Below are 26055 nucleotides of genomic sequence, written 5' to 3'. Positions count from 1 at the left end.
TACCAAAGCTTCTTTTCAAGTCCATCAATTTACTTTGTTTACGGAAACTTCCCTGAGAAATTTGACGACAATGCGAGCACTTCTTGACGTATTTTTACTCCTTGCGCCGTCGACCATTCTGGTACCGTCTTTAGGTCACGCCGACTGCGACGAATTTCCGCTCATTGGGGCATGTAATGCTTTCGCATTAAAATTATATTTGTTGTTATGTAGCTATGTCCTCGGCATCTATCGATAGTATCGATGTTACTATCCGTACACTTTGCGTAGTAGTAACAGTCTTCATGTGCTCTCCTTCTTCCCTTTTTCCCCTTCAATGCCTCGAACCATTCTAAGTGATTGGAGGCATATTCACTTTCCCCACTTACTATGACTTTTCCGAGAATAATATTATACAAATATAAATTTTTGTTCGAGTTCTGTACTTTCCACTCACATAATTTGCTTGACGAGACCTCTCGAGACAAACTGAAATAGTTTTCAAGCATGCTTGGGTCTTCTGTTACGGTTGTACACTTGGACATGTTCTACAGTGCGCAACTTTTGTCCCATCAGCATTCCAGATACCAGTATTCACCATCATTCAGCATGTTCACCGATATTCAAACCTCTCGCTCCCGTAGAGTCTCGTAGAAGAGCCTGAAATTCAGAGGAAGGAAATAGGCTAGGGAAGAGCATTACATCACGTGGGCCGTCCTTCGCAACCCTACTCCACGCTGTCCAGGCTCAAACCCCGCGCCATCCTATGTAATAATTGTTATGTCCCCCGAGATCTCCGACTGCGCTTAACGCATCGCGATGGCTTTAGGCAACCACCTCTCATTCATGAACGTGTTGCGCCACCTGTCGATAGTCTAGCGCACCTGCGCGTACGATCGATTTCTCGTTGCGTCGTAGCTTCGCCAGAGGTCTTTCCTAGTCCTGAAACTAAGGCGCAAGTAGGAATGATTGTAGGAGGATTCCCCGGACAAATCATCGCCTCGAACTTCTCGGCGCTTTTATAACTGCGTGTGCCGTAGTAGTTTATCGATTGGCTCATATCATAATTGTAAATCCGGCGCATCGTTTTCTTTGTCTGTTTCTTTAATGCAAGTTGCAGAAACGTAACATGTACAAATGTAATGCAGCAGCACCGGTCATGCTTTTCTAAAAGGCTCTCTAGTTGACCACCCTGTTAACCCTACGTAGGTAATTCAAATACGCACATGCTATCCACCGTGCGACGAAAGCAGTGAGTGAGGTGAGTTTCTCCACATAAAGAGCGCTATTGCGGAGAAGCCAACTTCGGCGTACACTTTTCAGAAAGCGCGCGCTGTTGGCGCACTCAAGCGCGCAGTGACAACGATTGATTGATTGATTGATTGATTGATTGATTGATTGATGGATTGATTTATTTACGCCCTAATGTCGGGGATGCTGTAGTTAGTGGAGTTATCCATGTGCTTCATGACAAACACGTGTGTTCGTCTGTTTTCCTTCTCTGTTTGTGCGCAGAGCCCACCCTACATGGACTACAATTCTCAACTCGACTAAACTGCTGTCTCAGTTGATGAAAATAACTTCACAGCCGAAGTCTGCTAGTATTATGCTGTTCTTATTATTATTATTATTATTATTATTATATTTGTTGTTGTTGTTGTTGTTGTTGTTGTTGTTCCCCCGTCGGAATGCGTTCATCATAGAAAACTCGGACTCGAGAGTGCACAGCAACAAATCCCGCTGCGCAGACGGCTTTTGAGGCGCGTTGTAAGCGCAATACGCACAGAATTCCTTTAAAAAGAGCGGCAAATTCAAGCGCTGTATCACGTTAGACTGATGAGATGATGTTTTCGAATTTTCTCGGCATTTATTCGGCGGTAAATAAAAGGAAAACAGTTATTGGGGAAGCGAACTGCGCGCAAAAGTTCTTTGTACATGGTGTCTGCCAAGTTGACATTTCCAAATTCCCTGAGTTTTCCAGGTTTTCCCTGAGTGCCTTTGCAAAATTCCCTGAGTGACGCAGAACTATGTTTTATGTCAAGACGGGCTGAATCCATGTCGCCCGATGCGGTCACTCTCTAGTAAGCATACGAAAAACAAATAAAAAAACGACCTAATCCAGTTGGAATACTCAGTAGTAGTGTTTATGTTATTCAAAAAGGGAATAGAAGGGAGGGTTTAGTAAAATGCACAGCAAGTAAAATGTCTTCGGAAAAATGCAAATCGAGTCGGACATTCTCAAATGCAAATAAAAAGGAGATGCATACAGAAACAAATATTTTCGAATACAAGCTATTTCTATCAACAGATAGCAAGCTAAGCGGTATGAGGCCCGAACTTTGTCACAATTGAGATTTTCTCTCGGCAGCTCGTAAGTCAACCACAACTGTCCTGACATACTCTCAGCCCGCGCACGACGCCTCACTGTTGTGTTTCACTGCTTTAAAGTGTTTATTTTGGTTTGGATGAGGGACACTTGCATCTCGGCATCCGTCAACACTGTTCTTGAGCTCAAGCTCCTTCAAAACGGCGGCAGCACGCTTTCTTTCTCGTTCATTCCTCAATTCGTGGGTCCTTTCTGTTCTTGTCCTCCTTCTGCCTATCGTTCGCCCAACAGACCACTTGAAGCATCTTCTTGGTGAGTTGCACAGTCCACGTCTGATTTTTCGAACTCCCTAGGGGCCTCGAAAGCGTCAGAAATATCGTCCAGTTGAAAAAGAATAAATTCATGTCATTACTGCCCTTAAGGGCTCAAACCACCCCAGGCACATTCTAAAACGATCTGAAGGCCTGTCGGTACATGTATTAGGCATATCAGTGCTCGTACTGTGACAGGAGATACCGGGTGGACGCGTGTATAATTAAGGAACACGTACTGTGCCCCGTGGCAATAACCCCTTCCCACGCTTGTTATGCTTCACTGCAATACATTTGCGTATGCTTCACCAAGTAACATTTCTGTACAAAGGTGAAGCTGACTCTCGGGAACCGGCAGCTTCTATGCCAATCACGAGGACCACAAAGGCGGAGTCGGTGCCATTGCCGACAGCAGCGAATTCTTTCAATGGAAAACACGGCACCCAACGGCAAGAAGCTTAATAGCGAACGTCGAATGAGCTAGGCCTAGCGTTGCCGCAGTGGTGACTACCGGTTCCAGCGGATCTGCGTGCGAGAGCGCCGGTTCGAGGCGGTGAGGTAATCAAAATAGCCGCGGTGGTGGCTTTGATTAATGCCGTTTCAGACCTGCGATCACGGCAAAAAGCGCCGGAAAATCTTGCGGCCTTGCGGCCGAAATTTCGGACGTTCTGATACATTGACTCTATGGGGCGCGTGGTGAGGCCGCGAAGCTGTCGAAATTATCAGGTGTCCGGAAAGTCGGTCGTTGACTGCATACTGGCAACTCCTCCAGCTGACGACCGGGTGTCAAAGACAATTCATTGCGATTCCTGTCTGTTACTTGAGCCAGCATAACCGCGACTTTCGACCCTTTCAATAACATTACAGCTAATTTTCCCTGATAGAGGTACAAGAGTTTTCCCTGAGTTTTTCCACACTACTCAACTTCCCTGAGAATTCCCGGCTTTCCCGCTTGGTAGACATCCTGATATATATATATATATATATATATATATATATATATATATATATATATATATATATATATATACACACACACACACACACACACACACACACACACAAGGAAAAGTTCTGTAGGTCCGGTGCATAGGTAGTTGAAGAAAGGGAGCACACTTACGAAAATTGCGTTTTTAATTGTTTAATGTTTCGGGCGTGCCACGGCCTTCGTCAAAATAATATATATATATATATATATATATATATATATGAAACACGGAGCCGTCACTGCGTGACTTTGAGCACTGATATCGCTGTATATTCTCTTTGGTCGCAAAAGCAAATTATGACGGAACGTTTGGTTAGTATATGTAAATTGCATATTCTTTTTATTCATAGACGCGGCCGACTCAGTCTCAAGAGAGTCAAGGTGATCTAGGATGACGCTTTGTGCATTTCCGAGGATTAGTTTAGTACCTAAATGTTTTACGCCATTCACAGTGACAGGTTTTGGGCCCTTTTGCACCCATGTCACACCTACCATCAGGAATTCATTGTCCACGCCATCTGTAATTCATCGATAACATTACCATTTGTCATGATGCTCTTTGGCCATACCGACAAGTCTGGGGTTGCTAAAACATCAGTTCTCCTCAACGAGGGCAGCACCAGATCCAGTCAGAGACACACGTACGCTCGCCAGAGCCCCGCACAAAGCTACCACATACTGTTCCGGGGACGAGCTGGTTGCCAAGCTCATGGAGACGCACCTTCCCGTTAAGCACGGAGACGAGGAAGACCGATTTCCCGACTACCTGGGCCCAGCGCGTCCGGAATGGGACGAAGACTTCACCGTGGGGGGAATTAGACAAGCCATTTTTGCGCTCAAAGGCAAGTGTGCGCCAGGTGCCGACAGAATCACCAGCAAGATGCTGCGGAACCTTGACGACCGTTCGATAGGATACCTCTCCGAGAAGATCAACGAGACGTGGAAAAACGGCAGCGTCCCGGAGCAATGGAAGACCGCCAACGTCGTCCTTATCGCCAAGCCCGGCAGGTCTCCGAACGTGGACAACCTCCGACCCATCTCTCTCACTTCCTGCATCGGGAAAGTCGCGGAGCACGTCGTCCTCAACAAACTAAACAGATATCTCGAAGGGAATGGCATCTATACTCACAACATTATTGGCTTCCGTGCCGGCCTCTCGTCGCAGGACGCCATGAAGATGACCAAACGTCAAATCATCGACGGCAGTACCAGGGACACCAGGGCCCTGCTCGGACTCGACCTCGAGAAAGCCTTTGACAACGTTCTCCACGAATACATTCTGGCCTCCGTCGCAGACCTCGAGCTGGGCCCCAGACTTTATAACTATGCGTCCGTTCGTTCCTGACGGGGAGAAAAGCGAAGTTGCGGATCGGCGACTTTGTCTCCGACGAGGTGCACCTGGGCCCACGGGGCACGCCGCAAGGCTCGGTCATTTCACCTGCTCTCTTCAACATCTGCATGGTCGCCCTCTCGAAGAATCTGGCCCAAGTTTAAGGCATCAAACACACCATCTACGCCGACGACATCACGATTTGGTGCACTGATGGTAGCGAAGGGCAAGTGGAAAGCGCCATGCAAGAGTCGATAGACGTCACGGAGGAGTATACCTGCTATCCACCGGACTCAGATGCTCCCAGACCAAGTCTGAGCTTCTGCTTTATAGAAAAGAAAAAGGCGGCAGACCCAAGGACTGGAAACCGGTCTCGGAAAGTGACATTCACAGCTGTTCACTCAGGAGCGGTGGCCTGATACCCAGGGTCGACACCATCAGAGTCCTGGGCATGTTCATCGAATCACGCGGCGGCAACGGCACTGCGTTGTGCAAGATAATTGCGAAGACCGACAATGCTTTTCGCCTCGTTCGAAGGGTCACGAACAGACATCTTGGCCTCAAGGAGGACAACCTGCTTCGGCTCATCAACGCCTTTGTGCTGCGTCACTTCACCTGCACGGTGGCCATGCACAACTGGCTGAGAGCCGAGCGGGAAAAGCTTAATGCCCTCATTAGAAAATTCGTCAAGAGAGCTCTTGGGCTGCCCGTCAGAACGCATACCGAGGACCTCCTTCGGCTCGGCGTACACAACACCCTGGAGGAGATAGCCGAGGCTCAGGAACGGGTCCAGCTAACTCGGCTGTCCACCACGCCGGCCGGCAGGCGTATCCTCGAGGAGATCGGACTCCCACCAACCCAGAACGGGGCTGAAAACACCCAAATCCCGAGAGACATAGGGGAGAAGATCGTGGTCGCCCCTTTGCCCCGCACCGTTCATCCCGTTCACAATGCAGGTCGTCGCAAGGCAAGAGCATTGAATATACTGAGGCAAATAAACAAGGACAAGATCGAAGCAAGCTTCGCGGACGCAGCTGCATACCGAGACGGCAAGGCTCTTGCGGTTTCCATCGTGGACATGCTGGACAAAGTCATCAACTGCGCTTCCGTCCGGACGACGAACCCCGAGGTGGCCGAGCAAGTGACCATTGCACTCGCCATGCAAGACGGTCGGAGAGACAGGGTGTATAGCGATTCGAAAATGGCCGTCAGGGCATTCCAGAAAGGCCGGGTAGCCCGGCAGGTAATTCAAATTCTGAAAGGCGCCAAACACGGCGACACCTCCTTACACTCCATACTTTGGTTCCCTGCCCACGTCGGGGCGACTGAGGGGGTTCCTCTGAAGCTCAACGAGTCTGCCCACGAGGCTGCGCGTGGCTTTACCGACCGCGCTGCCCTCGGATCGGGCGACTCTCTCCCCGGACACAGAGACGCTATCACGCGCAATGAACTTACTAAATTCTTTTACTTAGAGAGAAGGGTTTTCCCACCGCCTCACTCCAAGCTAAGTAAGCCGCAGGCGGGTCACGCTCACGCTCTTGCAAACGAACTCCTACCCAAATCCGGCGTCCCTTAACAGCATATATCGAGATTTATCCGAATTGTTCTTGCGTGGCCTGTGATGAGGTTGCTACTTTGCTCCATATGCTCTGGGAGTGCGTGTCGCTGGGCCCGAAGTTCACCAAGGAAGAGTGGCACGGGCTCCTGCGAACTCCCGTCTTTGAGGACCGAATCCTGGCCATCCAGCGCGCCCGCGGTCGGGCCGGCAGACTAGATCTTTTAGCCCGTCGTAGGATTAGCCGGGTGCGCGTTTTATCGCGTTTTGCTATACCCAATAAAATTTATTTGCTCACTCACTCACTCACTCACTCACTCACTCACTCACTCACTCACTCACTCACTCACTCACTCACTCACTCACTCATTCACTCACTCACTCGCTCACTCACTGGCCCTTGCCCCACAAAACACCACACATCATGTGCATTTCCTTTAGCAAGTCTTCATAATTGGTCCACTTGCACAACCGTAATTGCACAATCGTAATCAGACATGCTGCGTTTATTTTCTTTCTTTCCTTTTTTCATAAAATTAAGTCAATCAGCGGCTCCAAAGCACCCTGCGAACGTTAAACACTGACTGTAGGCATACTACGAGAATGCGAAAAAGAAAAAAGAACACGTGGACGCGTGCCAGTTATCATTAGGCTACAGACGCAGGAATGAAACGGAGGAATGATATACTAAACATTGCCACTACCTTTGGTCTCGTGCGTGCTTTTGCCTATGCACATACTTCTCCTCACCGTTCCTCCATCGACAAACAGCACCTTTCATCCCCGTGACGTCACTGCGTCGACGTCTCGCGGTGTGCATTCCCACGAACTGTTGATGCGCATTTTTGGCAGAGCTTGCGAACGGGGCAGTAACGCATAAACGTAAAATATTGTGCGGCGATAATAGAGAACTTTAGTTTAGGGGACGCAAGCGGCTTGCGCACGCAAGAACAAGGGGCGACGGTACTGCGCACGCGCAGACGGTTCTGCGCATGCGCAGTGCTGTCGCCCCTAGTTCTTGCGTGCGCAAGCCGCTCGCGTCCCCTAAACTAAAGCTCCCTAATAAACGTTGCGAACATGCGTGTAAGCGCAAACACGTGTGCGAAATTACGCTACGTTGCTGAGGGTGACAACAGAGGCAATTGTACGCGTTGCATTTAGTTTTAATAGCGTTTAACTGACGGCTTCCCGAAAGTTTTGCTTCACATATACTTCAACATGTGCGAGGGATACGCATATACGCAGTGAGGCTGTCTTGGGATACCCCCACCAGTGTGCAACGACGTCATGGTTATCGTCTTCTCAACTTTTATTGCTACACCAGTTGTGTGCCGCGATGTTCCGCATGTTTCGAAATTGCTGGGAGGGAGGGATATTCATGCTTGTAGTGAACATTAAATGGAAGATCAATGATGATAAATCGCTGATGACTTGCTCTTTCTTCTAAGCGCGTGTTCTGAAATCTATCTCGCGTTACTGCACATAGTAAAAGATAACCTGAACTGTATTAATAAACGATCCCTCTTGTAATACCAAAAAGGAAAAAAAGAAAGTGATTCTTGCTGTGAGAGGAGACTTTGTAAGCCACAAAAGAAAACGGAAAAAATACTAAAAAAGAACGAAATACGAGTAGCCAGGCCGCCTTCACGTTCCCGCACAAGCCCACCGTGACGTAGCGGACCTTGACGTCATCTTCTCGGACCTAGTTAATTTTGCTATCGGTAAAGATGGGCTGAATCGTATTTTAAGATAACCAAAGACTGAATATAGCAAGTTTCAAGCTTTTACAGAGTCACGTTGACCCATATACGACAAATTAAGCTTTGAAATCTTTTTTGACTTTACACTGACGTACCAGTGCTGAGTTGTCGACGCGAAATTTAAAAGAAAAACAAAGGATTTGTCTTTGATCTTCCGGTAATTCCTGTGACCCCAAAATAAATGAATATGGAGGCTTGAAAGAACGATTTACCAGTCTGAAGTGTCAAATTATTTCTCGTTACACTGCCTTTAATTAAGCGGCTTTCCAGGAGTTATGACTTATGACTAAGCAATATACACGGAAATAACGAACAATGTTAACCACAAAATTTCAGTATTGCAGGAAATTGTTACATTCTGGAAAAAAAAAAGACTGACGGACAAGTAACACCGGCATAAAGTAAGCGGAGTAATAGTGGAGCAAAGGCGCACTTGGAGAGCGCAAAAAGCACGGACCCGTCATGGGGCAACTTGAATGGCATGCCCGGCCGATGCGTTGAGATAGGCGCCCTGGTGGTGCGATAAAGCAGGCCACTCTCGGCCTGTTCACCAGCAGACATAGATAGTCGCTAACCGTCGGTGGAATCGAGAACAGTGGCAAAGGATGCGGTCTCAAGTTTCCTCGTTTTATCTCCGCGGTCGAGTAAGATGTGGTCATTCCGATTAGGAATGAAGATGCATGTGTGAAAGCGACTTTCCAGCCGAAACCAGTCAAAGTTGGTTTCGAAACAGGAGAGTGTGCCTTGAGGGTGGCAGGCGAAGTCGCAAATAAGGGCTTAGCGACGAGACACGTTAACGTAGGTGGCATGTATATGCTTTTCTAGAATCTTGCAATGACTGGATGTCGATCCGATATCCTAACGAAACTATATAATCAAACGTCGTGCGTCTGAATGTAATTTTTGAAAGCTGCCGTCTTGTTCGTAGTTATTTTACAGTGAAGCTGTTTATGGCTAGGTTCTGGCGGATCTAATCTCTGTGGACATAGGCCAACTATTTTTCATGCGTGTGCCGATCCCGGAGATAGTGCAGTGACGGGCCGACCCGCGGTGGAGGTGCAGTTCGCCATTAAGGGGCCCACATACTTCGCTGGTCAACCTTACTTCGCAGAGTGGAAGGGTACTGAACTTTTTGGGTTACGGCACGCTTCGTTGTTTTTACCGTATTATCCACCACTAAGGACTAAGACTAAGACTAAGGACGGAGCATGCCGATTCGTGGCGTAGGCTCGAGACAGGCGCCTACACGAAGCTTACACGTACATATTACACCGCATACACTCCACAGCCTAAAGGGACGAATGCCCGTGGTGTGGGGCCACGCCAACCTTATACCACATTACGTGGGAATGCACGCGCTACACAACATAAAACACCACGACAGGAGTACCACGATGGAGCAATGGGAGGCACTGCTGTCCAGCTCGGCTCAAGCTGATCCAGAGAGCGGAAAAGATGGCGAGAGCCAGCGAAGCCCTGGACTAGGGGTACCGACCAATAGTGATGTCTTCTTCGGTGGCCACCCACAAAAGCTCTGATTATTCTCTCAGTAAAGTTTCCCTCGCGCGCGCGTGCGTAATCTTACCTTTAAGCTTGGCTTCACTGCATTGTCGAGTTAGTATGCGGCAAAGACGCCTGCCAAAAAGATAAGCAGGAGGATGTGGCTCGATTTGGAAACATGACGTCCTGCTTTGTTAACCACAAGCGTGGTCACCCGAGTTGGAAATTTTTGAAAAAGAACTTTAATGTGCGGTAAATATTTCAAATGAACGTAGTTCAAGTGCAAATCACAGCGATATAGGGGAGGGGGGGGGGATTAACGTCTTAAATTGTTAGCCCAGTCACAGCTTAACGTTGATGTCGCTAGGACGCCTGGGTCAAGCTTGAAAACCGTTCTCGTAACCCTTATATCTTATTCGCCTTGTGATTATAATGACAGACCTTGTGTAACATATGTGTACATACATACACATGTATGTTCTACTCTCTACGGGTGGACGCCGTTGCGGTACGAGTGTTTGCAATATGAAACTTTATGGAAATATCTGCCACGAAAATAAAGCATATATGTTGAGCTCAGCATTTTTTGCACGCCCCCCGAGATCTTGGAGAGAAGTCCATATGCATGCACACCCTCCTCTAAAGTAGTTTATATGCATGATCACAGGCCACAATTTGCATTCAGCTCGTAACAAAAAAAAGTGTCGCTAGCACGTTCTGTTATTCCTGCATTATGCGCCTCCTTTCGCCGTGACCCCCATATATTTTTAAAAGCCATACCCGAACAAATGCGAAAGCACTCGACCGACGGCGCGTTGATGGTCACTTAAACGAGCCGTGAGCTCGGGCGCTTCCAGAAAAGAGCTCGGAGGCGCAATTACGGAGCACTGAAGCGGCCGTCATCAAATATGCACCGCTACACGCCGTCCCGGCCCCGAAGGGTACAGCACACACGCCCTTAGACTCGGGCGTGACAGCGTTATTGATTGCTTTTCAGCGGGCGTTTCTGGACAGTGTCAGGTCCTTTGCTCTTTTCGTCTGGCAACCGCGAGAGAAAAACGCCGTCTCTGCGAATGGCCACCCTGTGCAGAAGGGTGCTCGCCGGCTGTTTATTGATTCCGGCGAGCGGCAAAAGAGTGCAATCTCAGTAGTCATTCTAAGAGGTCGTAAAGTTCGTCTAACCGTACCTCTCTCCTTCATTATTGCTTCCTAAACGATTCGCACTAACTGCCGTTGAAAAGGAAAAAATTGCCTCCGTGTAACCGCAGTTAGTCGGCTTGGTTTCGCGTAACCTTCCGCCAATTGGCGTTGGCGGGGGTTCGGCGTCTCTCCCCGCCCCCCCCCCCCCCCCGCCTGGGTTGTTCGCTCGCTGGCTTGGAGGAGGTGAGGTGGGGACAAAATATCCACACAAGAAAAAGTGCCCTGAAACGGCACCCCCTCCACCACCAGCACCTCCAGCACTGGCGCGGCTAGCGTTAGGCGTATGCCTTATCAAAGTGCCGACGTGAACGAACCATCTTTTTCTTTTCACCTCCTCGTACAACCTCCACGAGCCAGCGATGTGAAATTTTAGGAGTGCACGCAGGATAGCGCTTGCCAGAAATGCGGTGTGTCGGCGTGGAGGGTCGTAGTAGTACTACTGCCGCGGTGGACTCTTGATGTGGACGTTTATTCGGATGAGGGGTCCGCTATGCTCTGGCATCTCCTCCAAGCGCTCGTCTGGCTGCAAGTAGCGTCCGCGGTCCTGCCCACCGAAGGTCAGTTCGGCCTCGAATGGCCCTTCCGGACGCCGTGCGCTGTGTCACGCGTCTGTTCGCGGTTTCGATTTCCTTTGAGACGTTGTCGTCCGTGCGGCGCTGGGGACATCCTTCATCGCCGCGGCCGCTGCCATTGGAAGCAACACCGCACGCGCACACGAGAAAGAAAGAAAAAGAAGAGAACGGTTCTGGTGTTGGAGCCATCGTTGCGCTCTGTTTGTCCCCGATTGTTCCCGCGACCGCATGCACGCACATATAAATACATGCTCGTTGCTTTATTACGGTGCAATAATGTCGCGCCCGTAAATCCCCCGAGCGCTTTCACGGAGCACCTTTCATGAGCTGCGTGCGGTTGACACTTGCCGATGACGGCTACAGCTTATACAGGCGCTTTCTGTGTTAGCGCCGGTCCAGACGTGGTTTTTCGTCGGTAATTAAGAAAGCAGAAGCCTTACCTGAAACTGGCTTCTTGCAGTCGGTAGTTAATTCGCGTGGAAATTCGTTTATTTTTTTCTTTCTTTTTTGGGGAACGTATCTTTTCGCACCGCAAGTTGCCACCAAGCCAATCGCTTACTCCTGTTCGCCGTCCACTACAAGTTTTCTTGTAACTGTTTGCCTCCTGATAAGTAAAACAAATTATCTGCAGATGTTTGTATTAACGGTCTGCGGTTTTGCCGCGCGTAGTCTGTGGCACACTGCACGGTACTGTTATCTGGGCCGTATCTGGGAGTCGCGCCGGTTGCGCCGAACAGATGTGGACAAACTGTTCGATGTCCGAGCACAGGCTTCTTATCGGTGCCTACAAAGGAGTGTTTTCAGCAGCGGGAACGATAAGATAACCCACGGAAATGCGTTCCATGACCTACGTTGCGCTGAAAGTGGCCGACGTAAACAAATATCCCGTGGAGGACGCCAGTCTACCAGAAACAACCTGACCCGCTGCTACGCTGCTATCATCGTTCATCAGAACCGTTACATCCCTCTCTGTTTTTAGTACACTTATCTGTATTTCTTAACGCTGCATTTACGTTTCCTGTGGTGCTAACTTAAAGCCGTTTGTCGCAATGTTGAAACGCTTCACTCTGGCAAAAAATTACGAAGTTCCGCGCATCAGACTGTGCTGCCATTACACCCCCTAAATTATGAACGTGTTGTCACTTTCACTACCCCTCATCGCCGTGCGCGTTAATGATCACAACTACCTAAAACAATGGCCGGCATTGTTCTTCTGTTGCTCATCTTTCATGAGTTCCGCATTATTTGTCATCTTGTGTTGCGTGTACGTACAGCGCTTGCACGTTTTACGCATTAAGGTCATCAGCACATGCGCGTACGTTGCCTCGAACGCTCAAAGGGAGCTAAAAACAAGCGAATACTGCATTCACCTGTTTGCTACAGGGTAATGATGCTGTATTAGCTGCACAGGGTGGTTCATTATATGTATTTAGCAAGTGTTTAAGAAACTGATGGATTGCGTGGTTCGTAAATTCAAACTGTTTTTGTGCTCCTTTCAGCGATTTTAGGCATACTTTTCTATTTGCCTTGTATCACTTAGAGGGCTTGCACATGTACCTGCACAATCGCTCAATGTACTTCTTAAGCAACAGGAGTGTGTGCTGAAAACATAAGATTACTTTTAGTTATGCATGCCTGTTGTGCTGGGTCATTCTGCGCTGCTGTGGGTATTTACAAAATTTATCCGAAGGCCTTCGAGCTGGTTCTGGCACTGCGCGTGTTGTACTAAATATAACTCCACAACGGCTGAACCCGCTTTGGCAGATACCTTGGCAGTCGGCAGGTGTTGTTTACTGCTGGTTTTTTGAAAACCTCACTCACGCTTGACTGGTCACGGGTTGAGTACTCAACTATGCGGCTCACCCTCAGTCATGCTTGCCAGTGCGTGGCTGTATTGCGGAAAACGTAGGTGTCTACTTGCTGCATATTTGGCTTTAGAAGGCCTCCATGCCGGGTGGATACAGGATGTGGGAATGATGTTGCATGCAGACTCAAAAGACAAAGTTTTCTTTGCTGTCTTTCTTTCCTTACAACTTTTGAAATCAATTCTTGCAGTAATTCTAAACAGACTGTTCTCTTCTCTGTCTTTCTTTCTGTCATTCATATTGAATCAATATGCCAAGCCTTCAGTCATATGTTTTGCATTGTGTGATATCTAACGCAGGGCTTCTGAAAGTCTCCTTCTGGTTGTAATGACCACAATATAGCTTAGCTGGCAACAGCTGTTTGTCCTTTATTTTTCTCACATTACAAGGACATTGAACTGCCTAGCAGAAATATATTGATATCCTGAACACTGTGTCGAAGTGCACAAAATGCAACATTAAAATTTGCAATGGTATAAAAATGTCTTCCTTTTTATTTCTAAACATTCCATGAGATCATCTTGCATTCAAGGTTTGTTATATTGTGCAGTTTATTGCACTAGTGATATCTTGTGGAATGTTTCTCATAAGGAATCCATCAATACAATCAGCGTAAACAACAAAGACGAAGGCATTATGTTTCAACCTTATGCAATCAGCAGAATAAGGTTGGAAGTTTCTGGAAAACCCGCCAAAGTTCATTTGGTTTCTGATTGAAGTACATGCAGTGAAAGCACCACTGGTCAGAAAAAAAAAATGTATTGGTGTTTCTCATTTTACGTGGTTTTTAGTTGCACAGGAGAATGTATTGCCAATTCACAAAATGTAGCATAACACCCATGTGTTACAATTTGGCAGGAGCATGCTCGAAACTGCAGTTAAGTCACTTTGTGCAGAAATTGCAACAATACGACTAGAGCTGCTTTCGTGTAAAAATGGCTGGAAGGAAACCTCCAAAGCAGACTACATTGAAGGGTTAGGAGAGTTGTGATGAAAGCGAATATTAGACGCAGAAACCTAAAAATCTTTATTTGCTGTCAGCCTCATCTGCAATCCAGGAGCGGAGATTTTTGGGCTAGTTGGTTCGTTGCATCAATTGAAGCCATAGCACTGGATTGACACGGACAAGAAAGACAAGAGAATGTGCGCTATGACTTCATTTGACTCATCTGCAAGTTCTGAAGAGAGGCTTTTCAGCTTTTCTTACCTGTGAAAGTCATTTGGAGGAAAGTAATCTTGGTTTTGTGTTAGCTGGTTCCACTTATCTGTTAATATGGGGGACTGCCATGAATATTGTTAATAACATCACTGGCTTTTACATTATGTTAAAGGGACCCTGAAACACTTCTTGAACATAGCAAAAAAATGTTTCCTATCATTTAACAAGGCTCCTGTGAACGTGTGAGCGAAATATTGTGGCATTGCATGCAGAAGAGAATTTGCAATCTTGTGTCAAAAGCAGTGAACTATTGCTTGCTTTGGCCTCACTGATGTCATCACGGGGTGTCATCTCAAGCAGCTATATTTACAACAGCTATTAGCTGACTTCGTGATCGCGAGTGCCTTCTCGGTAATACAATTACAGCTCGTTTGAGTTAAATCAGTACAAAATATATATGTCTGCAAGCTCAAAAAGACAGAGATTCCATTTCATGTTTGCACTGCCAGTCTAAACACGACAGTTGCACGTTGTTGCGTCTGCTGGGAGTGGCCTCCGGTACGAAAAGCTTGGCTCCACAGGTGCCGTCTCGTGTTCAACCTTTGAGCAGGGTCAGTGGGGCATTGCTCCCATGCACCCCCTTGCCGGCTCCCCTGCGTAGCTTCCAGCGTGCTGGAGGAAATGAAAGGATTGTGAAAACCCCTGTTTAGATGGATAACTATGTCCAACTTCACTTGTGTTTTAAGGACTCGAAAAATCTTTGCAGTAGGAGATTCGCGAGGCGACATACTTCATTATTGATGTCACACATGTCATAGTTGGAAAAGTGCTTCAGGGCCCCTTTAACATATGGAGACCCTGCACCATGTGGTCGTATGAACCACTTTGTCCTCGTACGTTTAAATGGCCCACAATACTTTCTTCCTCTTGGTACGTAACAGTAACTCTTGACAAACTGAATATGGAATTTACGAAGAGCATCTCAGGCTTACACTGGACGGACAGATATATGGACACAGTAAACCGAGTTCCAACCTTTTAACTGCTATCCTAGGGATGGTGCATGGCATCCTTCTGCAGAGCAAAACATCATGGCATCGATTCCTGGCAGCGGCAGCCTCATTCCAATGGGGACAGAATGCAGAAAGCACTCCTGTATAATAAGATGTAGCGGCACATTCAAGAACATCATGTGATCAAAATCAATTGGAAATTTTACATTACAGTTTTCCTTATAGCCCGCAGTGCAGCTTCGGAAGGTTTAGAGGACAGAAGGCTGAGCAAGTTGGTAAACACATGTGGGGTGAGAGATTCGGCATTAAAGAAATTGCAGTAACATGCACATAAGCCAGCTTTCAATTATCCTGTACGCACGCACACACTAAGGAATTTTCATGTCGGAACTGACATCTGTCAAAAGCGCACATGCTTGCCCCTGATTGACGTTTCAGCTGCCTTCCCGTAAGAATTCATGACTAGTTTTTGTGTCTTCCTTTTTTTTCCGCTGCTATGTGATCTCTTAGTTGACATTTGGCATTTGTGTAGTATGTTTCGCTTGCCCAGGAGCAAAAGTATGATGGAAACAGAGACAAGCAGATGACCCGACAAGCATTGACTTTATCATAACAGTTGATGTTCAGTGTCGGTGCTTTTTCAGTCATTCTCTCATTTCTGTTTTAGTCTTACTCGCATTGTTAGGCCAGCCATTCGTACAAACATCCCAAACTCACATTTCCTGAAAGTCAATTTCTTTTCTCTTGTGTACACGCTTTATGCGCGTAACCTTCCGACGATTCATGAATGCTTATCAAATTCCTTTACAGACCCGCCAAGCATCGTTATCTTTCCTCGGGATCAGACGGTGGTGACTGGACGGGTGGCGGTGTTTGTCTGCACGGCTGTTGGCAACCCCCGTCCACAGATCGAATGGCGCAAAAACGGCAAACGCGTCTCCACCAACCGCTACACAGTGACCGAGATGACGGGCGGGTCGGTGCTTCGCATCGACCCTGTCCGCGCCGGAAAGGACAATGCCACCTACGAGTGCCTCGCTGAAAATGGTGTTGGCGAGCCTGTTAGGGCTCAGTTCACGCTCACCGTGCTTGAAGGTGAGGGTCGGTCATGCTGCACGCTTTTGACAGATTTCTTTCTAAAGGACACTACAGGGAAGAGTGGTTTCAGCAGTATTAGTGAATCACTTTTTACAATACCTGTAATGCGTTCTACAATACCAGTTCCTGCCACAATGAGAGGCTTGGTAAGCAAGAAAAGAGACCAAAAATGAAAAGTGTGTGGCAACAACGCCTTGAAATTCCCGCACCAGCTTGCCATGACATCTTCAAGGGGAAGCGCAAAACGACAAAGACAAAAGGCAGGAAACACACAGGACAACGCTGAACTCGCAACTAACTTTATTAGAAGGCATACAAAGCTTATGTACTACAACCCATACCCACGTGCTCTCCCATCGATGACGCCATTATCAGTGCACAGGCAAAAAAACACAAAACCCTGTAATCTAATGCCACGCTATGAGGTGGAAAAAAATTCAGATTCACTGTCATACAAATGTAATGATGGCATGCTTACACAATGCAATCCTTCTTTTTCCTGATATGGTAGGCCTCAATAATCTTCCTCGTAGTCTGAATGTTATGCGTGGAAGGTATTGTGGTGTCTTCATGGATTGGAGTGCCCCCATGCTCAGAGTAATGCCACACAGCATGTGAGTAGGCATTACCCGGTAGCGAGCGCCTGTGCTCTGACAATCGGATGTTCAGGCATCAACCTCTTTGGCCGATATAGACATGACCGCAGGAAAATTGGAGCTCGTAAACAACTCTCAATCTACACTGCACAGGCGGAGTCATGTGCTTAAGAGTTCAGCCTTTCCCAGCATGAAGGGAGGCAGCCTGTGCCAACTTCCTATCAATCTTGCCGCAAATTTTAATAATCTTGTTAGGGGCAGAAAAAGAACCTTTACATTAAACCTGCCTGCTTTTGTTTCGCACTATGTTCGGATTCACACTTCTGGGATTCTGGATCTTACAGATGTTTGTGTTGGCAGGAATTGTTGCTTTTTTTTGCCCCTTGCCAGGCTCACCTGGCTTTGCTTTTCAAGCTGTTTGGTTATGTTTGGTTTTGTGCAATGGCTCACCGTTTGTTTTTCCTTTTTTCTTCACTTCACCAGAGAACCAGATCCCACCAGGCTTCCCACACTTCAAGCTGCTGCCCAACCTTCAAGGCGTGGAGCGCAACCGCAGCGCGCTGCTTCCCTGCAAAGCCGAGGGAGACCCCGAACCCAAGCTGTCCTGGCTACGAAATGACATTCCTGTTGACATGTCTAATCCACGCTACTCCCTCGCAGCTGCTGGCAAGTTGTCTCTGTGTCTTGGTAGATCAGCAATCCACACTCTGGCAGTGAAACCTCATAATTCTTACTATACTCGTACTACACTCAACGACGACCTAAGAATTCTGTATAAGTTCTGCCCACAAAACCACACTGCACTTGCCATCTGAGCATCCATGTTGTGAAACATACTCTCTAAGAGGCAGCGATGTTGAAAGAAGTTTAAGCAAAATTCTGACTAGTGCTGCAGAATTTCTGGGGCGCTTTTTTCGACGCATACAGTGTCCCAAACGCCGCATTAAGCATCTGAAGAATTCGCAGCAAGGTTTGGGTACGGGCTAGTTGGTATTTTATGGTATCAGTCATCACTTACAGCGCATACATAGACGAAGGACAAAAAAGGACGACGAAGGGAAGCGCTTGTCTTTGTCGTCCTTTTTTGTCCCTCGTCTATGTATGCGCTGTAAGTGACGATTGAAGAATTTGACTGGCATCACATAAGTAACTCGAGCTGCCTATGCAACCCACTGTCTCCTCTCTGCCAGGCCACGAGTGACGCGAGAATTCATGCAAGTACTAAGTGCAAATAACATGCTCGTATTTAGTACACATTGGCGAAGTCTCAAAACGTCTCAGATGTCTCAGGCAATGAACTTTTGCAATACTATTCAGAACCTTGCCAAAGTTGGACTCTCCTTTAACGTTACGGAAATGAGCACAAACATAATTGGCTGACTCATCTAGACAAATTTTATTTGAGATAGACGGTGGCATTCTTGGGTTGTCCCCAACTGTAGTTGAGAGACATCCGTCCTTGTGAGCTACAGGCTACAGTGCTGTGGTTCACTGGGCACCACCACGCCTGGGATGGGGAACACCATAAAATTTTCATGGTCTCCTCGCTACTTTCTAGGGTTACGGGAAGGACGGCAGTAAGGGTTGCCGCTACAAAACAAAACGGTTTGTCATTTTGTTCCGACTTATTCAGTCACAGCAGTTCCGGAAGCCTGCCTTCAACTTTACTGAATTGACTGATGCGTCACCAGTGAGCAAGGAAGTGAAACTTTGATTCAATGCTTCATTGCCTGTCAGCTGTTCAAAAAGTGCTTGATATGGCAGGTCTGGCTGGAAAAGGGTGCTGTTCTAACACATGGTTTGTTTAACTTTAATTACTGTTCATTCAAAGATTTCGCTCCTTTTTATTTAATCTTCTTTCATGCTGTGGCAGTCATGAAAAGTGGTGTTTTATTGTGGCATTGCTTCAATGTGAAGAGATGGAAATGTACTATGTGTACCAGCGGAATGGGCTGTTATTCTCACAGCTATCAAGGGAGAAATCTGGAAACAGAAGCTATTTGGTTGCTATAGCTTAAGTGTTGCGTTAGTGACATTGACGTCAGCGGCACACAAAGAGAGTCATAGTACTTGGGACAAATGCTTCATGTGCTTGCATTGGTACTCCTTTTTCATAGGGATTTGTCTAGAATGTCCACATCTTGTCTATTTAGATACTCATGCCTCCATGCATATTTGTAGCAATAGTAAAACACAATTGACGCTCAACGATTGTCCAGTCTGTTTTGTTTCCTTGTGTGTGCATAGTCTACTGTCTGCACTATTAGTATGACGAAAAGCTTATTCTCACTTTGCCGCTTGTAATGCTTGCTTTGCAGGTTCCCTACAGATTTTTGATGCCCAGGAGGAAGATCAGGGCAACTACGAATGCATTGCAGAGAACAGCGTTGGCACTGCCATCTCGCCCATGGCAACCCTCTTCGTTCGTGGTAAGTAGACTTGTTCCCCAATGGCCGCTCTTCCAATCCCCACTCTACCCTTTTAGCCTAAAATTTCCTTCTCCATTGGGACGCACATTCCTTAACCTCTCCGTTTGTCTGCTCCCTGCCCCATAATCTTTCTCATGGGGGGGGGTCTCTCTCTGTCTGGAGACTTCCTACACAGGCTGGGGTGGCCCTAACACCTTCAGTGACCTGGGCCTGTGGTCCAACGCCTGGAGACCCTATGAGGTGCCCAAAGTGTGCTACCCTTGATCTGCAGCAAACGTTCACCACCTGTTGTGGCTCTTGCCTTAGGAGCAAGGGCTACTCGAGAGAGGATTCCAAGAGCGGCCAAGTTATGAACAGATCAAGCAGATATGCGTTGTCTCACATGTGCCGAGTTCGTTAAGCCACAACTGCAGTTTCTCCGTGAGGAGGGCCTCTATGCCTGCACACATATATGCCTGCTTAATGTTTCCCTGTCGAATTAGACTTCGTGAACCCTGTACACAAGGAATGATCAGGAAGGAGTTGTAAGAGGAGTTCACTTTGCGCATGCTTTCGCTTCCCTGCAGTTCGGCGAGTTCCACCGTACTTCTCGATCCCACCAGAGTCGACTTACGAAGTGTCACCGGGCGCCACGCTGAACCTGACGTGCGTGGCCGTGGGATCCCCCATGCCGTTTGTGCGTTGGCGCAAGGGGTCCGTTGACCTGACCTCCGACAGTGAGGTCCCCGTGGGCCGCAACGTCCTGGTGCTGGAAAACATTCGCGAGTCGGCCAATTACACCTGTGTGGCTGGCTCCACGCTTGGCAGCATTGAACATGTCTCGCAAGTGCTCGTCCAAGGTGAGGCCGTTAACTCTTTGGTTACCAGTCCTATGTAAATCGATCAGGTTGATCGAGAATTTTTCTACAAGCAACACCATGCATTGTCTGAAATGACGATTGAACTATTGGTCAGGTCTGACCATATTTGGCAGATTGGGGAGCCTGGAAAAATGAAATATCAGCTGGAGGCATCGCTGGAACTAGCCTCCTGTGTCAGTAGCACTTCCGAAATCGAACGATGCAAAATTTTTGCTGTGGTTGACTCAGCCACATAATTTTTTTTAATGGCAGCATTAGTGAAGACACAAATGATACTGTCGGACTGTCTAAATTTCCGATCTGCCGTCTAGGATGTTTTAACTCTCTCTCAAACAACAGTAGGTGCTCATTAACGTGTGCTATTTTGATAATTGCATTCGACTAATGTCGAGTGCAATATTATTGTACCCCTTGGGGATTGTTTTTATCCATCAGCGTTTCAACAGCATATGCACAAATTACATATTACAAACAATCCTTCCCATTGTGTGGACTTTTCACACACAAGAATGTGCAGTAGATTTTCGACCAACTTTCGACTGAAACTTGACTAGCATTCTAATTCTTTACATTTTAATCACCGCATGGGCAAGTGCCCTTATTCATTATTCTGCGATATTGTGCAATACTCCACATTACTGTAGACTACTTTACAGAAACTGAACTAAGCACATGGGGGCTCCAACGCCAGTTCAACATGGAGTAGACTAGCTTGCTTGCACAGGAAAACTGATTGAACGCAGTAATCAAGTATGAGGAGGATTATGCATGTCCCATCATCTAACGGCAATTCCTCCATGCACATAAAGAATGCAGTAAAAAGTGAACCAGGTGCCTGCTGCAATGAGTAAAAACAAATGCTCGCTGCACAATAGGAACTTACCCTATTTCCCATTTGTGAGGCTACTGCTTTCCCGCATGTCGTGGACATCACTATGGTTAGTAAAAGTTGTAAACTGGGAGCCAGGCACATATTTTGTGCATTTCATTTTTTTTTTTGTGCATTTTTTTTCACTATTTGTATTTAAACTTAAAATAGTAGATTTTTGCTTTCTTTCATGTTCCTGGAGTTGCTTCTTTGCAGTTTCACACATCAACTCTCAAGAACTGTTTGAGCAATTACTACTGCTTTACGTGTATTCAATACACCAGTGATCAGGCCATAATTTCATGTAGCACAGTATACGTTGCAACTACTACGTCTTGAAATGAAGCGTCGAAATATAAAGAAACTGAGAATGAGCACATTTCTAGTGGTAAGGAAAGAGTTAAAGGGACTTTGTGCTCTGTATCATACCTGGCATGCAACGCTTCGGAAGCTACTCAAGTAGTGCGTTCACAGAAGTTGCATTTCACATGTTTTTCAGGGCAGCTGTATTTAATCTGCGGCACTTGCTTTGGAACAAATATTTCATATAAGTCAACTCCTGCTAGTTCGACCCCTGCGGGGCCACTAAATCGCTAAATGAAAGTACTTAAATCTTTTTTATACCTTGAAGATGCATAGGGTCACCCTGCGCGAAAGCATGGCGTAGCAATAAAAAAAGGTTTTAAAAAGAAAAACTAGCATACGCCACTGAGCTGCCAAGAAATAGCTGACATAGCCTCGTCAAGCGCGTGACTCGTCCTGGCTTGCGCTTGACAGATTTCGTGCCGAGCGCACCATGTACGCTACATAACTGGCGGCGGAGATGTTGAGGTGAAAGGACGTGGGTTTCGAGAGGAGACCCAGTGGCCACTGCCACTTGGCCAGCAGAGGCTGTAGGTGAAGGGAAGCGGGTGTGAAATGGGTCATCAGCCGCGCATTAGGCACGGTGGCTATGCTCCCTCTCCGAGACCAGCCGCGTTGCCCTGCTCGGTGCACCGGCCATTGGCAAGTTCGTATCATCCGCGAATGCTTGAGAAACTGTTGGTGTAATCCCGAATCATAGCGTATCTTATGTAACGTAGTCAGTCCGAAACATCTTAAAAATTTGTATCATCGCGAAATTCAGATCAACCGTAATCTTATCATCGAGATTCTAACTATATTTCAGTTGCTAGTGCTACCGGTGCACTGTGGCCGCTAGTCACAGGAATGTCTCTCTCTCTACTGATGCAGTGGCAGATAGGTTCGGACTTGGGATGCTTTCAATGTGGTAATTACAGTCACTTCCAGATATATCTAATCTGAAGGGGTCACAATAAAGTTCGATGTATAGATAAATCGATGTATGAAATTAAAATTTCATACAAACTATTTCAAGGGAATTTTACTGCTTTTCGTTACACAGTAATTCGTTATATGTGGGTTCGATGTATCTGGGTTCAACTTACATATTTTGTGACATAAAAGTATGAGACCTAATGTTACATCAAGTTACATGACGCCGTACCTACGTCTTTCATTGGTGGTGCACTATGTCTTGGTTGCAAATCTTGGTACTGAGAGAAGTATACCTAGCCTTCACAGAGTTGCCAGCTATGTACGAAACTAAGTATAGAAAGAGACGTTAAATCAATTTAGTTTGGTAAAAGATTATTTTTAAAACCCTACTTTCATTCATTGATTTTGCTGGAAAAAAGAAAGGTTATTTGTTTAGTGCCAAAAATAAAGGCCAAACATTCCTCTCGTGAAGGTCGTATCAAGCGTTCTGTGCTTGATAAGTCAGTGTGATGTTATGCGTTTCAAAGTGTTTTCTCGCTTTTTTTTTTTTTTAATAGCTCAGGAAGAGTTCTCTAAACTTGCTAGTTGGGGTCTTTGAGTCCTCGAGAATGTGAAAATGCTGTCCTCCTTTAACAATAAATAGTGAAAGTAGACCCAGCTACACGCTGTTGCAATCGATTGAATCGACAGTAAGCTGCTTTCGGAACTTCAAGACTGCAGTGCCAATAATTTTTGGTTTTTGCCTCCTTTCTAGTTCAACCAGTGTCCCCTCATGGCAAGGGTGGCTGTTTTTCTATTGCAGATATGTAATTTAATAACAGAGATTAACTTGAAATTCTTCTTTAATGTCCCTTTAACATGACATGACATAACTTCCGACATGACATTTACCTTGGTAATGCTGTTAATCGAGCGAGTTGGTCACTACATTCTTGACTCATGTTACCAGCACAGTAAAAATGGAACACAAAGAGTAAAACACAGACAACACAAACATTGGTGGTAGTTTCCGGTGGTCGTGATCTCTGTTCTTTGTGTTCCATTTGTATTTCACTCGTAACATAAATGGAAAATGCCTTCGCTATATCCTCTATTAGCTATAAGCATATACTAAGTATGCATTTATAGCAGCAAGGAGCGTAATAGATTTACTTTGTTAAATATTCATGTTCTTTGTATCAACATTTGGCTGTAGTGTCACTCAAGCATTGTCTCCCCTCAAGCTCCACCATGCCAGGCATCAGTTTGTTTCATTATCTGCTCTTTCTTCCTTCCCACATCAGCACTGCCCCGGCCACCTACCAACCTGGCCGTCTCCGACGTAACAGCCACATCAGTGCGGCTGTCGTGGTCGTACGAGGGCAGCGGCTCGGACAACATTCGCTATTACGTGGTGCAATACAAGCCACGTCAAGCCAACCGCGAGTACAGCGAGACGAGTGGCATCACCATGCCGTATCACCACGTCAGGGACCTCAGTCCCTACACGGAGTACGAGTTCTACGTCATCGCCGTCAACGACCTGGGTCGGGGCTCCCCTACCGTACCGGTCACCGTCACGACGGGGGAAACAGGTTGGCTTTGAATGGCTTCGACTTGGCAGGAATTCAGTTGTGATTGGATGGTCCTAGAGGCTGCTGATAAGGGCAAACTTTGACATTTGTTACAGGTGCGTGCGTGTGAGTGTAGTAATACTCGTAGCAGATGGGAAAATTTAGCCTAGCAGACATGCAGGCTGTTGCCCCGCCCATGTTCCTCTGTCGATACTAAGGTGCATCATGTTACCATTTGGACTCCAGGCCCGTGTCCTCTGTAACGTGAGAAAAGTGCCCCTGACACCTCCTGCGAGCAAATCTAGAGCCTGTCGGAACGATCAGTCGCAAAGCACTCTCCACGTCATAATCATGTCTGTGGAGATGAGGCTTGAGGGATTTACACTCTGTCTTACACAGATTATGGTGTAACAGGATGTGTGATGTGCTGCCAACCACATTTCCCTAAGCACAGAACAAAGGTGAGCCATGGCCTGTCTTGCACACTGAAGTCCACAGGCAGCATAGCAACCGTGCATTCATGCACTATATGCCTTTTGTAACACATGGCGATTTGGTAAACTACTTCTGTAGAAGAAGGAACGCAACTTGGGATGCCTGAGGAACAATAACCTTTTAGGATTGACGAGCGTTGCCTACAGGCAACATACCAGAAAATTTTTTCTTTTTGAGTTTCGGTGTTGAGTACGAAGTTCCTGGCTAAATGTCTTTGGCCAGCACTGAATGAAAGGCAGCAAGCGTGATCTGTTGGTTTAGTCCCGGAACACGGGACAAGGATGAAGTTTGGCACGCAACTTGCTTTGTTGTGATGGTCAGAGGAGACGGATCGATCCAAGATCTCTAGCTGCAGTGGTGTCTGACATGTGATGTAAACCAAATGAAATGTGCACCTATGGTTCACTTATGACGAGAGCTGCCTCTGCAGATTTTGATGGAGCCATAGGTGGCTTGGACTGAAGCCACTATTAGTTTTATTTCCTTGTGTTTTCCGTCTATTGCCGAATAAGTTGTCGGAACATCTTCTTTGTTTCAATGATTATGCTTATTATTGATGTGTTTTGCACATTTAGACAGAAAATAAGCATTTTGGGGGAGGGGGGGGGGGGGTATTTTTATGTTTCATTATCAATGTGTTAAAAATAGAATTTCGCCAAGCTGATCTGAACTAATGATGTGAAACAGCTTTTTTTAGAGCATCTAAGGTTTGGGTTACTCGTTTGCTTCAGCTGCATGGATGTGTTAACAACATTCTCTGATGTTTGTTAATTCTCTGGCTTTGTGGGATAGTGTTAAACTTTTCCTGACACAGGAAATGCTTGCGCTGTCTGTGATAACATTAGTCAGTTTTTGTTACCCAACGCCTTTGTACAAATCGTAGAATAGTGGCTGGAGCATTTAAGCGTGGTTTTAAGAATTTCACCCGACAAGTGTTAGTTATTACTGTGGAATGGAATGACGTATTTTTAAGAGCGCATAAAGCATGGTTTGCTTCTAGTCAGTATTGTGTGCATCGACCGGTTTGCTATTCAAGTTTGTGTGTTGCTGCCCATAGTCTGGTCTTTGGTTATAATAATCAGAATTAGCCACAGTGCACTTTAATTTTGAGATAACCCACTTGTGTTAATTGCTTCTTTCTTAAGCACTGGTTAATTCAACCTGGTCAGCTTTCATGAACTAGGAAAATCTTTTATCTCTCTTGCAAGTTGAAGTGGTCCATGTCATGTAATTCAGAGCTGCAGTCACATGAGATTAGCATGCACCGCTTATCACCAGCTACTCTGAAAAGTTACATTATTTTATTTTTAATCATTGAGC

General features: G+C 46.5%; 1 protein-coding gene across 3 annotated transcripts in view; it reads left to right on the top strand.

Annotated features, from left to right (window-relative positions):
* Positions 1-26055, top strand: part of LOC135917978 (tyrosine-protein phosphatase Lar-like) — a 691474-nt gene that overhangs the window by 598000 nt on the left and 67419 nt on the right. For 2 of the 3 annotated variants that reach the window (XM_065451631.1, XM_065451629.1), the window contains exons 8-12: positions 16369-16653; positions 17736-17918; positions 19571-19681; positions 20248-20520; positions 23971-24261. In XM_065451631.1, coding sequence (XP_065307703.1) covers positions 16369-16653; positions 17736-17918; positions 19571-19681; positions 20248-20520; positions 23971-24261 — 1143 coding nt within the window. Of the gene's footprint in view, positions 1-11110; positions 11507-16368; positions 16654-17735; positions 17919-19570; positions 19682-20247; positions 20521-23970; positions 24262-26055 lie in introns of those variants that run through there. The other variant, XM_065451630.1, reaches the window with a different exon arrangement.

Source organism: Dermacentor albipictus, chromosome 9 (genome assembly GCF_038994185.2).
Source record: "Dermacentor albipictus isolate Rhodes 1998 colony chromosome 9, USDA_Dalb.pri_finalv2, whole genome shotgun sequence".
In the NCBI taxonomy this organism is placed as follows: domain Eukaryota; kingdom Metazoa; phylum Arthropoda; class Arachnida; order Ixodida; family Ixodidae; genus Dermacentor; species Dermacentor albipictus.
Note: the sequence above shows the minus strand (reverse complement) of the source record. Positions and strands in the feature narration are given on the sequence as shown.